Genomic DNA, 13,546 nt, shown 5'->3' on the forward strand with positions numbered 1-13,546 from the left:
CATGTGGACAAATTGTAAAAGAGCTATAATTCTCTTAATTCAATCAACAAATATACAATAGAATTAGTTAAAAAAGAAACTATTATCAAACTTGATTTACAGATTAGATAATGTTTTAATAAAACTAAATCAAAATAACATTTTTAAGTTTGTTTGGTTAGAAAATGTAAAATGTATAACTAGAAATAATATAGATTCAAACGCTTTGACCACTGAATCTGTTTTAAATATAAAGTTAAAAAATTTATGACGCTTCTGAATTTATTAATTATTATAATTTGTCAACACTGATCACTATTTACTTTTACTCTCTTGTACTAAACTAATGTACTCTCATAATAGAAACACAAATAAATAAACGATCTACAATTACTTCAACATTTAGTAAGTGCTCAACATTCTTTGTCAACAGATCGTACCTAAATTAAAATTAATTGAATAGAGTTGAAATGAAATACTAAATAAAAATTAAATAAATTTCGTAGAACAATAAACTACAAAATGGCAGCAAATCCTATAAAAGAAATAAAACGAGAGGTAATTTAAATAATTGACATAATTATAGAATATAACTTTTAAAAATTGTAAAACTAAAAACAACTTCAGCGAAACAAAAATTTAAACTGGACTTTAAACCTTTACCTTAGACAAAAAAGATAAGAAATAAAGAAAGTGTTAAACAATATAATAAACTTAAAATCATGGATATATAAATATTATAAAGAAATGTAATTTTCATATGAATAAGAAAAAAAATACTTTATTATTTATTGATAATCTAGAAACTTGGTAAATATGTACATTGGATTTTCTATACAAATATTTATAATTATAATTTTAGTATCGGTCACACTTTAGTTGACTAAGATAAGATTTCTATTTAATATCTTTAGAATTTCAATAACATTATGGTTTAAATCGCCTCATTCAATAAAACATTGATAAAATATTTTTATTTGGCCGGAAAGTACACATAAGTTGAGCAATATTGTTTTGTGTAAATTAAAAAGAAAAAGTGAATTTAAATTATTTTAATTTATTTATTTAGTTATTTACTAAAAATGAATGAAAATTGCAGTAAAAAATACATCTACATTGTAATCGTCGTGTGTGTGTTTGTTGTTGTTTTAACTTTGTTTAAAATTTTCTATAAAAGTGAATATATTGGACTTCGACCTAATTTATATATTGCTTCAGAATACTTGCACGCACAAAAATAGTGACTGCAGCTCAACAAAAGAGGTTATTTATGAAAACATTATTTATTATATTTTTCGTAAATTCAGAAAAATACTACATAATTTGACAAATAAAGTTCAAATTTGAGCCTAACTAACTTCAACTCAAACCATCCGATGTCATATTGAGTTTAATTAAGTTGCTATATTCATATACATATATAGTTGTTTTAAATCTCGAAAAGCTTTTTAAACAAATATACCTGATATATTTATATTTATAGTTAAATTCTATTAGTTCAGTTCTAGTTCAGTTCTAGTTCAGTTCTAGTTCAGTTCTAGTTCAGTTCTAGTTCAGTTCTAGTTCAGTTCTAGTTCAGTTCTAGTTCAGTTCTAGTTCAGTTCTAGTTCAGTTCTAGTTCAGTTCTAGTTCAGTTCTAGTTCAGTTCTAGTTCAGTTCTAGTTCAGTTCTAGTTCAGTTCTAGTTCAGTTCTAGTTCAGTTCTAGTTCAGTTCTAGTTCAGTTCTAGTTCAGTTCTAGTTCAGTTCTAGTTCAGTTCTAGTTCAGTTCTAGTTCAGTTCTAGTTCAGTTCTAGTTCAGTTCTAGTTCAGTTCTAGTTCAGTTCTAGTTCAGTTCTAGTTCAGTTCTAGTTCAGTTCTAGTTCAGTTCTAGTTCAGTTCTAGTTCAGTTCTAGTTCAGTTCTAGTTCAGTTCTAGTTCAGTTCTAGTTCAGTTCTAGTTCAGTTCTAGTTCAGTTCTAGTTCAGTTCTAGTTCAGTTCTAGTTCAGTTCTAGTTCAGTTCTAGTTCAGTTCTAGTTCAGTTCTTATACTTTATTCTTTTACACATTTTAATTAATTCCTAATATTATTAATCCCTTCATTTCTTTTTATAGTTCATAGACCTAACCATACCCATGCCCTGGGGTCATGTAGCGGGACGTTGGTATGGCAATCGTAAAGTTAGACCCATCTTGGCGCTACATGGTTGGCTAGATAATATGGGCACTTGGAATACTCTTATACCATTACTACCCGAACATTTGGGAATACTTTGCATCGACTTGCCCGGCCATGGTTTATCTCCAAAACTTCCCAGAGGTATTGTCTATCATGCTGTCGACTATGTGTGTGTTATTCTACGTATAATGGAAGTATATGAATGGCAAAAAGTTTCCATATTAGCACATTCTATGAGTTCAATGTTATCATTTATTTTTGCCTCTTTATATCCCAATCGTCTGGATATGTTAATTAGTATAGATGTAGTGCGAACACGTTATCGTGATCCTGCAACACAAATTGAGTTCATACGTAATAATATAGAGAAATATTTAGTGGAAGATGATCGCTTACAATTGGCAGGACAAATTGAGCCACCAGCATATACACAAGAACAATTGCTGCAAGTTATGTATGAGGGTTCCGGCAGATCTGTGGCATTAGAGAATTGTCAACATATTTTAGAACGTAATATAACTAAATCTGTTAAATATCCCGATAAATATTATTTCTCACGTGATGGTCGTGTTAAATTCTATTTCGAGTTCACTACCTCACCGCCATTTGCTGCTGAACTAGCCCGTAGAATTCACGATGTACCCTATTGTGTTATTAAAGGTTCACAGTCCAATTATATAGATGAACAAAGTACAGAAGTGATCGAAATATTAAAGAGTAAAAACCCACATTTTGAACTGCATGAAGTTGAGGGTACGCATCATGTTCACCTCAATAATCCACAAGGTGTAGCGGCTGTCATCAATCCATTTATTAACAGACATCGACCACCTTTAATAGAAAGTTGGTCTCTCAATGATGTTGTCATGAGTGAAACCATGGAACGTTGGAGTATTAAAACTAAAAAACGAAAAAGTAAATTATGACTATTACCGTTCTTTACAAACTGTGCTTTGGACACCATAGATACCGATGAGGAGTCGAGCGATGATAGCAATTTTTAATTGCGAAACAGTTTGTAAAGAGTTTTAAATTTAAGTTAAATCTTTCCTTTGTGATTAAAATAAAAAGCTCCTTTATGCATTTTAAATACATATTATGAGGGTCATAAGTCAAAATCGTGTATGTGATAATTATCCACTACTACGATTACACATAAAAAACTGCGACAATTTGCTAAAAAAAAAAATTTCGAGTGCTTATGATAGCGGATATGGTATTTTTAAACAAATTGGCGCATTCTGCAGAGCTTTATAATGCATGCTATAATGTCAATTGATAGCTCATTTAGACTGAACATTTTAAATGGTAAACAGCTATAACCATCAATATCTTTGATTGTAATAACTTATATTATAATTAAAAACATTAACATTTATTAAACTACAATATTTTTGGATGCGTTTCGCCTTAAATAATAATTAAAAGTAATATTTTTATGTTAATAAGTAATATAAAAGTTTCCTGTAAGATTGTTAGTATGTATTTTCATAAATTGTTTGTTATTTTCTTTTTTTATCTTAAAAAGTTAATTTATTTAATTTTAATTTTATAATATTTAGTAATACTTTCTAGTCTCCTAAACTTATAACAATTTAAATAAATTAATTAATCTATACGCTAATTATTATTTATTGAACCAAAAAATTATAATTCACTGTCGTAAGGCAAAAGATCAACTTCTGGGCGTAACTAGTGCTAGTTAACACATGTAGTTAACACATGTAGTTAACATATGTTCAATATATTTGGAACAATTAAATCATTCAGAATCTTTGCAAAATATAAAATCAAAACTGATTACTATCTCATTACTGCACTGTACAGCAATAAACTTGACAAGTTAGTGAAGCCGTAATAAATAGATAAATGTTACAAAATTTCCAATAATCTATCTTATTGCGTTTGTGTGGGGAATTTTTATCAATATGACAAAAAAAAGATTTATTATAGCAAAGATAATTATGTATAATTATAAATTAAAGAAAATTATATAGAAACAATTTTGCGGCAAGAATGAGAATTTACATAACTCAATTATAATTATCACAAAAAATCTAAAAATTGATTATATACTTTTTGCAAAATTTGAGGATTCTAGCTGAAATAGCTTCCCGAATGTACGAATCTTAGTATTTAATTCATATGGGAGGTTCTTCGTCTAATAAGTAATTTAGTTAGTTAGTTAGAAATAGAAAAGAGCGCACAACAGGCACAATGGGGATATAGGCGTCGAAGTAACTCGACGTCGAAGTAACTCGAAGTAACATCGACTAACCAACTAACTTTCCACCTAACGGAGGCATACTACCAAAAAAGTAACTTAAATAACTATTATAATCATAATTATAAAAGTACTTTTTAAATTGCATTTCTGTACAATTTCAAAGAGAAGTTTAATTTCTCTGATTCAATTTTATTACACAAATGTAAATATTTAAGAGAATAATTATGCATTCAGCTAATATATGTTTTAATAATAAATTATTTTATATTTAGTTTGCAGCCTCTTTAGTTTTAGTTCAAAGAACACACTACTCATAAGCGAGTTAATACTTTTCATTGATTTCTGTTGACAAGACTTTAAAAATTTTATAAAAAAAATTAACAAATTACTTAAAAACAAATACATGTTTGCAGAATTAATAAAATACAATCTCAGAGTATGATTTTGAATGTAAGTATTACTTAATTCCTATTAATTGTAATGAAAATTACAACAAAATAGTATTAGGTTTAGTTACAAGAGAAAGAGTGTACACAGAAAAAAATTACCATAATTTCAATTTATTTAAAATTTTAAAAAAATATATGTTAAATATTCTTTCAGTTTCAAAATGTTAAGCAATGAAGATATACTCATCAGTGTCCCCTGGGGCCATATAGCTGGACGTTGGTATGGAAATCGCAGTGTAAGACCCATACTAGCTTTACATGGTTGGCAAGATAATTTAGGAACCTGGGATAGACTTATTCCCCTATTACCCCAGCATATAGGAATATTGTGTGTAGATTTTCCTGGTCATGGTAGATCCTCCAAATATCCGAATGGCATAACATATCATATGATTGACTATGTGGACACAATTCTATTAATTATGAAAGAATATAATTGGAAGAAAGTATCCATATTAGGTCATTCTTTGGGAGGTATTATAGGTTTTATATACACCTCACTATATCCTCAAACAGTTGATATGCTCATACAGTTAGACATTATAATGACACCGATAAGAAGTCCTGATTACAGAATAAGAAAATTGATAATGGGTACAGAAAAACTCTTAATTGAAAATGAACGTTTAGAAAGATTAAATTTCGAAGAACCTCCTTCATATTCCTATGAAGAATTAAAAGAAAAACTATATTTAGGTTCTAACAAATCAATTGAGAAAGAAAATTGTAAATATTTACTTAATCGTAGTATTAATGCTTCTCTAATGAATCCAGGAAAATATTATTTTTCACGTGATGGTCGCATAAAATATTATCATGAATTCAATCCTACTCTAGAATTAATTCAAATTATGACTAAACGTTTGAAAAATGTCAATCATTTGGTGATTAAGTTTAATAAATCTGATTATATAGAAAATTTCATGTTAGATTTAGTTCGCAGGAACCATCTAAATATGGAGTTTAACGAAGCAGAAGGTACCCATCATGCGCATTTGAATAATCCCACTGAAGTGGCAGCTAAAATTGTACCATTTATTTTGAGATTTATGCCAGAAACGGGTACAACTACAAGAATGCAAAGTAAATTATAAATGATAATCATATTTTTTGTTTATAAAATAAAGCAATAAATAAATAAAAAAATAAATATTTTTGAAATGTATATTAAATTTTGATATGGATTATAATATTTTTCTTAGTGTATATTTAAGTGTTTTGTTTATAAAAGAGCACACAACAACCTTTGAACGAACGTTTACTGAACAATTAAAAAAACATGCTTAATATTAAGAGACTTTTCATTGAATTGATAACGCTCTTATCAATATGTTCTCTTTTTTTCTTGTTTATTAGTAGGTTTCTCTTGTGTGTATTCTTTAGTCACAATCATTGCGTCACGCGTTATCGTATAAATGTGCGATAGTAAAATACTAGTTTTCTTTGAAGTGATTGTTGTTAGTTGTAGTATACATTTAAACAATGAGCTAAAAGTTCATGAAGTATTATTAATAAAATTATTAATATCTATATATTTTTGTAAGAACAATTTTTTTTTTAAGAAAAATAATTTATTTTATTAACGCTTTGTGGCGAAAGTGTAGTTTGTTGCTCTAATTGTGTTTGTAGTTTTTCAAGGCCTCTCGTGTGTTTTAAGTAGTGTTGTAAACGGAAAAAACTAAAAAAATCGCTGAAATCAGAATTTATTAATTGTGATTTTAGTTTGAATAGTTGTGTATGCTGATACAATGTGTAGTATTGGTTTTAGAAGTTTTAAGTTTGTTGTACGAAAGATAAAAATTTTTTGATATTTTTGCAAGTTCTATAAACGGATCTTTGTTCATTTTAAAACATTTGAAAAAAATTACAATTACTTCACTTAAAAATTATTTTTACAAAATAAAGTTGCATTAAGAGATTGTTTTCAAAATTGTAATATTTGTATGCAATATACGCAACTTTGTTCTAAACAAAGGTCGTAACAAAGTTGTTTAATTGTGTATTTATTTGTAATATCCAAAATATTGATCCTATACTTACCTTTAAGTATATTTTGTTATAAATGTTTTTTATTTTATTTTTCTTTACCAGAAAATGGAAATTGTAATCTAAAAGCCTTGAGGCACACCTAACAACTAAAAAATATCCTCTCTGAGGCATTTTAACTTATTAATTTAACATAGTGATTCCTTTGAAAGCAAATACGAAGCACTCTTGCTTACAAATAATTGCTTAAATAAGCACTTACAAATATAAAGTTAAAATGTTGTTTTGTTTTATACACATATGAATTGCATATTAGACTAAGGAAAGTAATAAGTTTAAAAGCTTTGTAGCATTTTTACTCAATAATTTAACATAGTAATGACTTTGAAAGCAAATACCTATCACCCTTACTTACAAATAATTGTTCAAATATATACTTACAAGTTAAAATGTTGTTGTTAGACTAAATCTAATTAAGTTTGAAGAAAAGTAATGAATTTAAAAGCTCTTTAGCATTTTAACTAAAAAAAAAACAGAGAAATTATTTTAAAGCAAATAATAACCACACTTGCTTACAAATAATTGCTTAAATAAGTACGAAAATATGGCTGTTATTCATCAGTCGTACAAACAATAACTCCGCTTGGTCGCACAACCATGTTGTTAGTGTTGTTCTTATATTCTGCAATTCTTGTTATATGTTGTTTTGTTGGCTGTTAAAATATATGCAAAACTCAAAATAAATACATGCATATGTATATCATTATATGTAAATAATTAAAGTTATATAGTAGTCATTAGAAATTAAGTTATGGTGTAAGTAAGGTAAGTCATTATAGGTTTTTTCAAAAATTCAATTATTTTGAGTTGATTATGGGAAACTAATTCCTTTTTTTAGAATATTTTTGACTCTGAAAATAATTTTTAGTGGGTTTGAGAAAGACATTAATATATATTTTATTCGCTTTCAATCTGATTTGTCTTAGAATTTTTTTTAAATAATTTTAGAATTTTTATACCATTTATAATGCAGTAAATGTGTTATCGCGAACCAGATATAATTAAACAAAACATTTTATTTATATTTAAGATTTTTTGTGACCCACTTCGAAAAGGTTGAAGACAACATATTGTACTGAGATCAACATTTTTCAACGCTGGTAAGGTACTGAAGCCCTTTATATATTTTTTTAGCTCAAATTAAAAGTAATGACTAAAAATACACAGTTGGCTACATTGCCTTTGTATATTGTTACTTTTAGGGTGTTTTGATTAGTCAGCGTTAGTGGTTGATGTTAGACGCTTTAAAATAGATAAATATTTTGAAAACAAATAAGTATTTTTTGGAAGTTTGCTTTAAAAATGTATTTTATAAATTAAAAGAATCATATTTAATAATAACACGTATATAATGGAAACTAAACAACCATTAGTAGTAAGTATAAATATTACTAATATTAATAAAATTTATATAAACATTAATATTTAACAATTATTAAATAAATCTCATTTAAATATGACTAGTATTTCTTAACCTTTGTACTCTTGAATTAATTTAATATACATATGTCTAATATACTAAGAGAAGAGAGTATTTTAGGTTAAAATATAATTTTGAATAAATTTCCAAAAATAAAGAGAAAATTTCCAAAATTAAAATATTTACATTGCAAAATGAATTGTTGTCTATTTATTAAAAATTTTGTAAAAAAAATAAACAAAATTGTTAAATAAAAAAACGCATAAAAAATATTTAGAGCCAAAAGCAATTGTTTATACAAATTAAGATTTATAATCCCTTGATAAATTTTTACAAATAAGGCAGTTAAAGTTTTGTTTACAGATTGAAAATAAGTTTTAAATTTCTCATTGAGTTTTAATAAAGATCTACAATTCTCATTTACAGTTCGAAGATATATCCATTGATGTACCTTGGGGTCATATTGTTGGACGTTGGTATGGTAACCGAAAAGTACGACCCATTCTTGCTATTCATGGTTGGCAAGATAATCTCGGAACATGGGATCGTTTAATACCTCTGCTGCCACGTCATATTGGTATTTTATGCATTGATTTGCCCGGTCATGGTAGATCTTCAAAATATCCTGTGGGCATGACCTATCATGTTCTTGATTACGTTCAGATTATAGTTAGAATTGTTAAGGAATACAAATGGCGTAAGGTTTCGCTAATGGGTCATTCTATGGGTGCAATTGTTAGTTTTTTCTATGCCGCCCTTTATCCTCATATGATGGATATGTTAATACAGATAGATATAATAAAATCTAAATATTTCAAGGTTAACAGACAAATAGAGAAATTTAAAATAATGACAGAAAGATCTTTAATCGAAAATGAACGTATGGAGGAAATGTCTCTAAAAGAACCACCTTCATATTCATATCAACAATTGGAGGATCTCTTGCATAAAGGCTCTATGCAATCGGTGGAGAAGGATAATTGTAAATATCTGCTAAATAGAAGCATTGAGAAATCCCAATTGTATCCGGCAAAATATTATTTTTCTCGTGACGGACGCGTTAAGCAATGTGTGGAGTTACCAGGTGATCATGGTTTAGCTATAGAAATGGCTAAACGTATTAAGAATATTGCCTATATGATTGTTAGATCGGATAAGTTGAGTTTAATGTCAGCCATTGATGAGGAAATAGTTGATATTTTGAGAGCTAATAACTCACATTTTGAGTATCATAGATATGACGGTACCCATCATTTACATTTAAATGATGCTGAGGCTGTAGCAGCTTTAATTAATCCATTTATTTTGAGATATAGACCTTTAATACTGGATACCTGGACAGTAGATGATAATGTTAAGGGTGTTAATCAGCCGGAGAAGAAAAGTAAATTGTAAATTTTAAATTCATGTAAATATGCATGTGTATATGTACTTAAATAAATATTTAAATAAATTAACTAAAAAAAGTATATGTTTTGAGTTTCTGTAATTTTTTTTATTATATATCGTGTTTTGTTATAAAATTTAAAATTTACATATAAAATCTCTATAGATTTTTTGAAAAATTATAACAAAATATCTAAACTTTCATAAAATTACTAAATTTTTCTGACTTTTGCTATAATGCTGTTATAAGAAACAAACATAAAAGGCAAAATTAAAACCAATTTATTTAACTCATATATTCAAACTTTAATTAGAAATTTAAAAACTTATATGAATTTCTGCTTGTTAGTAAATAAATATTTCTTCTGGCAGCAATTTTTAACTTGAAAACACCATAAGCTATTCCTGAAATTTATTTCCTAAATTTAGATGTAATTTCTTTTCATATATTTAACTTTCTACAACTATTACTCAACACGTACTTTCACTAACTATTACACGATGTAAACATTGTTTTGAATTATATACATATACAGTAATTCATATAGAATAATTTTACCATGTGTACGTGGCTACAGCAGTTTCGCTATTTTTATATAAAGCAATGTAATAGCAATGTAATATTGTTGAAATTATTTGTGACATACAATCCTATAATTACTTTTTGCCAAATTTTCAAAAAAAAAAAAAAAAATCAACAACATGTAGTGTGTTTCCAAAGTGAATAAGGCTTACTATTTTATCTTACGATTTTCATTTCATTTTTCTAAACAATTTTCTAATTTGTAAAATTTTCTAATTCGTTGATTATGTCATTGCAAATTTTCGGTTGTTTTAAAACCACAAACAACTTATATTTGGTAATATTTAATCCTGTTGCAAAAGGAATGTCAAAGTTAGTTAGCATTTCCTTTATCACGTTCAACAAATGCTCAGGGATATATTAAACACTTTATAAACAACAGAACTATATAATACAAATGCATGTTAACACATCACTATACTGCACAGTGGGTTCAGTGTAATTGTATTTATGAAATATATCATCATCTAAGTAAGTAGCTCTTTTTCTAGACATAAATATGATTAGTAACTGATCCCTTTTGCTAGACATAACTATGTCCAGCAATTGGCTCTATTCCAACACAGAAATATAGCTAGCAACTGGCCCTATTCCTAGACAGAAATATTGCCAACAACTGGTTAGAAAAATAGACTGCAACTGGCCCATTTCCTAAAAAGAAATATGACCAGCAACTGGTCCTATTCCTATACAGAAATATGACAGCCTTATCTCACGGTGGTATTTTTCATCCACTGGGTAGACTTGAGAACGGTCCACCATCGTCCCTTTGTTCTTCAATGAAGAACTCAGGTGGCAATTTTTGTACATTAGCTTTGACCGGTCCATGCACAATTACTTTGCTGGAGTACTCGAGCTATCCAATCTCTGACCATTGGATGGCTTCTGTTGATTCGGCAACAGCACCTAGAGACGTAACCGATGGACCGAAGTACGATCCATCAATAAGCCGTAGACATTGTTCTTACTCACAGGGACACACTGTGGTAATTCTGATATGAACAGAGTATACTCTGAACATAGGACAAGAAAGGAAAATTCAATGGTATTATATGTATATGAACCTTTCATCCATCATCATTAAACTCAGCACACATTTCATTCATACGACACATTCATAAGAGAAAAACATACGACACATTCATTAGGTAAACGGGTGGGGTGAGGCGCGCCATACCTTACATTCCCGTACCATATACCCCGGGATTGCAATAACACCAAGGCGGTGGCTTCACCAAGGTAACATGCCCCCGGGGAGCTTACTCCTAGACAGAAATGTGCTTAGGAACTGGACCTATTTCTTGACAGAAATATAACAACTCGCCCTATTCCAAGAAAAATATGGCCCGTAACTCGTCCTATTCCTAGAAAAAAAATATGTCCAGCAACTGGCCCTATTCCTAAACAGAAATATGGCCAGCAACTATGCCTATTTCTGTACGAACATATGGCCAACAACTAGGCAATATGACCTATTTCTAGACATAAATGAAGACAGCAACGGGCCTCATTTATAGACAGTAATATGACCCATTCAGCAAATAACCATTTTTCTACGCAAACATATGTCAACAATTTGTATATTTTTCTCATATACATCCCATAGTGCCTTAAAGATAAATGTAAAATTACATTGCTAGTGGCAGAGTAAAACTATTCTGAACACTTAGTAAACGAATGGAAGAGTAATTTGTTGTTTTAGTAGTTCTTATGAACTACTACTTAATCAGCATATAAGTAAAATTATCATTCTAATATTCAAGCATAATACATACATATATGTATTTACACATTATTAAATATTTTAAATAAAATTTTAATTTAAAAGAAAATTACCAGCTCTTCTAAGTGTCTCTATCTAATGTATTCTATTTGTATCATTTACAATTGCTTGGTCAAATTAAACTAATTATATAGTCATGAATTATTTATTACTTTAAAGTAATTTTCTCTTAAGAAATGTGTGTAGAGAGAGATAAAAACTGTAAAGAAAATATTTAATGTGGCAAAGTTTAAAGGGTATAGAGAATTCTATAAAAAGATTTATATAAATTACTGCTAAATTAGGCGAAAAATCTAGTTTTATTCATGCAGGTCATATTACACAAATATATGAGAAAATAAGCGTGAGTTAAAATAAGCAAAATAATGTTTGATATATATTTTTTTTAATTTTCAATAATTTGTCTAACAATATGTTTTTCCTTTAATTAACTACTAACTAGTTTACTTAGTTTAAAAATAACTTATAATTTAAATAGTTCAAAGCATCACTTTAAACACCTTCCGGCATATAAATTTGTAGTTTATTCAACTTTGCTCAATTATATTTACAAATTATTTGTTAATTGTTTAGTAAAAATATTTACAAAGATTAACTAACTATTAAATAAAATGCGTAACTAAAAAGCAATTTATTAAAATAATTTAATATTCCATAAAGAGTTTTTAACTCGCACATAAATCTCTTTCAATGCTATTTTCTTCGGTGGAAACGGTGGAAGCATAATGTTTTGCCTGTAACACAGTACAAAAGATACTTTTGCAAAAGATTACAAAATATATGTATATTTTTTTGCGTTTAAGGTAAAAAAGGAAATACTTAAGCAATTAGGTAAAAATAGATTATACAAAAGGCATACATTCATAAAAGTATTGTATACATTATTGTCTGTGTAATTTATGTTAAACACTCTGATAAATTCTTTTAAGATATTTTTGTAATTTTCTCTCATACTATCAGATAATTTATTTTAAATAAATCTATTTGCATATGTTTTTGTGGCAAAAGGAATTTAGCAGTTAGAGTAATTTGTAACGATTTGTAATAGATGAAAAAAACTACAATATATGTAATAGAAATGGAAATATTTTATGTACATTAAAGGAACAGATTTTTTTTATCGAATTTTCAATCATTTAATGTATTGAATACGGAAGAATTTGTTTTTATTGTATATTTTATTTTGAAGGCTCCTCAGTTCCCTACCACTTATCGAAAATTTTGTTATGTGTAGTGTAATTTGTGAAGAAAAAATACTTGAAGTAGACATAAAAAATTATAATTTAAAGTTGATTGCAGAAAAATAATCTCAATAATATTTTTGGTACACAAATCTAGTCTGGGCGGTATCGCCGATTTAGTTGAATACAGAAAAATTAAAGAAATATGTATATTAAAATGGCTAATGAAAGATTGAAATGAATAAAACTAAAGCCAAAATATCTAAATATCTGAACCAAGAAAATTTTAGAACATATATTGCATGAGTCTGCAGCCTATCAGGGCTTGTATTCGAAT

General features: G+C 27.9%; 3 protein-coding genes across 4 annotated transcripts; all 3 read left to right on the top strand.

Annotated features, from left to right (window-relative positions):
* The first annotated feature begins 375 nt into the window (after window positions 1-375).
* On the top strand, window positions 376-3,758 carry LOC111690852 (probable serine hydrolase). 2 transcript variants are annotated; one of them, XM_023453429.2, is made up of 2 exons: window positions 376-537; window positions 2,071-3,758. In XM_023453429.2, exons 1-2 carry the CDS (start codon window positions 502-504, stop codon window positions 3,058-3,060), a joined length of 1,026 nt encoding a protein of 341 aa, XP_023309197.2. In that variant the 5' UTR covers window positions 376-501; the 3' UTR covers window positions 3,061-3,758. The 2 variants fall into 2 exon arrangements, with proteins under 2 accessions (XP_023309197.2, XP_046808330.1); XM_046952374.1 differs by lacking the exon at window positions 376-537 and adding an exon at window positions 1,057-1,242.
* Window positions 3,759-3,893: 135 nt separating this feature from the next.
* Window positions 3,894-6,093, top strand: LOC111690864 (probable serine hydrolase). Its single transcript, XM_023453440.2, has 2 exons — window positions 3,894-4,811; window positions 4,965-6,093. Exon 2 carries the CDS (start codon window positions 4,972-4,974, stop codon window positions 5,902-5,904), a length of 933 nt encoding a protein of 310 aa, XP_023309208.2. The 5' UTR covers window positions 3,894-4,811; window positions 4,965-4,971; the 3' UTR covers window positions 5,905-6,093.
* Window positions 6,094-8,042: 1,949 nt separating this feature from the next.
* On the top strand, window positions 8,043-9,747 carry LOC111690857 (serine hydrolase-like protein). Its single transcript, XM_023453433.2, has 2 exons — window positions 8,043-8,231; window positions 8,703-9,747. The coding sequence occupies exons 1-2, from the start codon at window positions 8,208-8,210 to the stop codon at window positions 9,669-9,671; spliced, it is 993 nt and encodes a 330-aa protein (XP_023309201.2). The 5' UTR covers window positions 8,043-8,207; the 3' UTR covers window positions 9,672-9,747.
* The last annotated feature ends 3,799 nt before the right edge of the window (window positions 9,748-13,546 follow it).

This window comes from Lucilia cuprina, chromosome 5 (genome assembly GCF_022045245.1).
Source record: "Lucilia cuprina isolate Lc7/37 chromosome 5, ASM2204524v1, whole genome shotgun sequence".
Taxonomy (NCBI): Eukaryota; Metazoa; Arthropoda; class Insecta; order Diptera; family Calliphoridae; genus Lucilia; species Lucilia cuprina.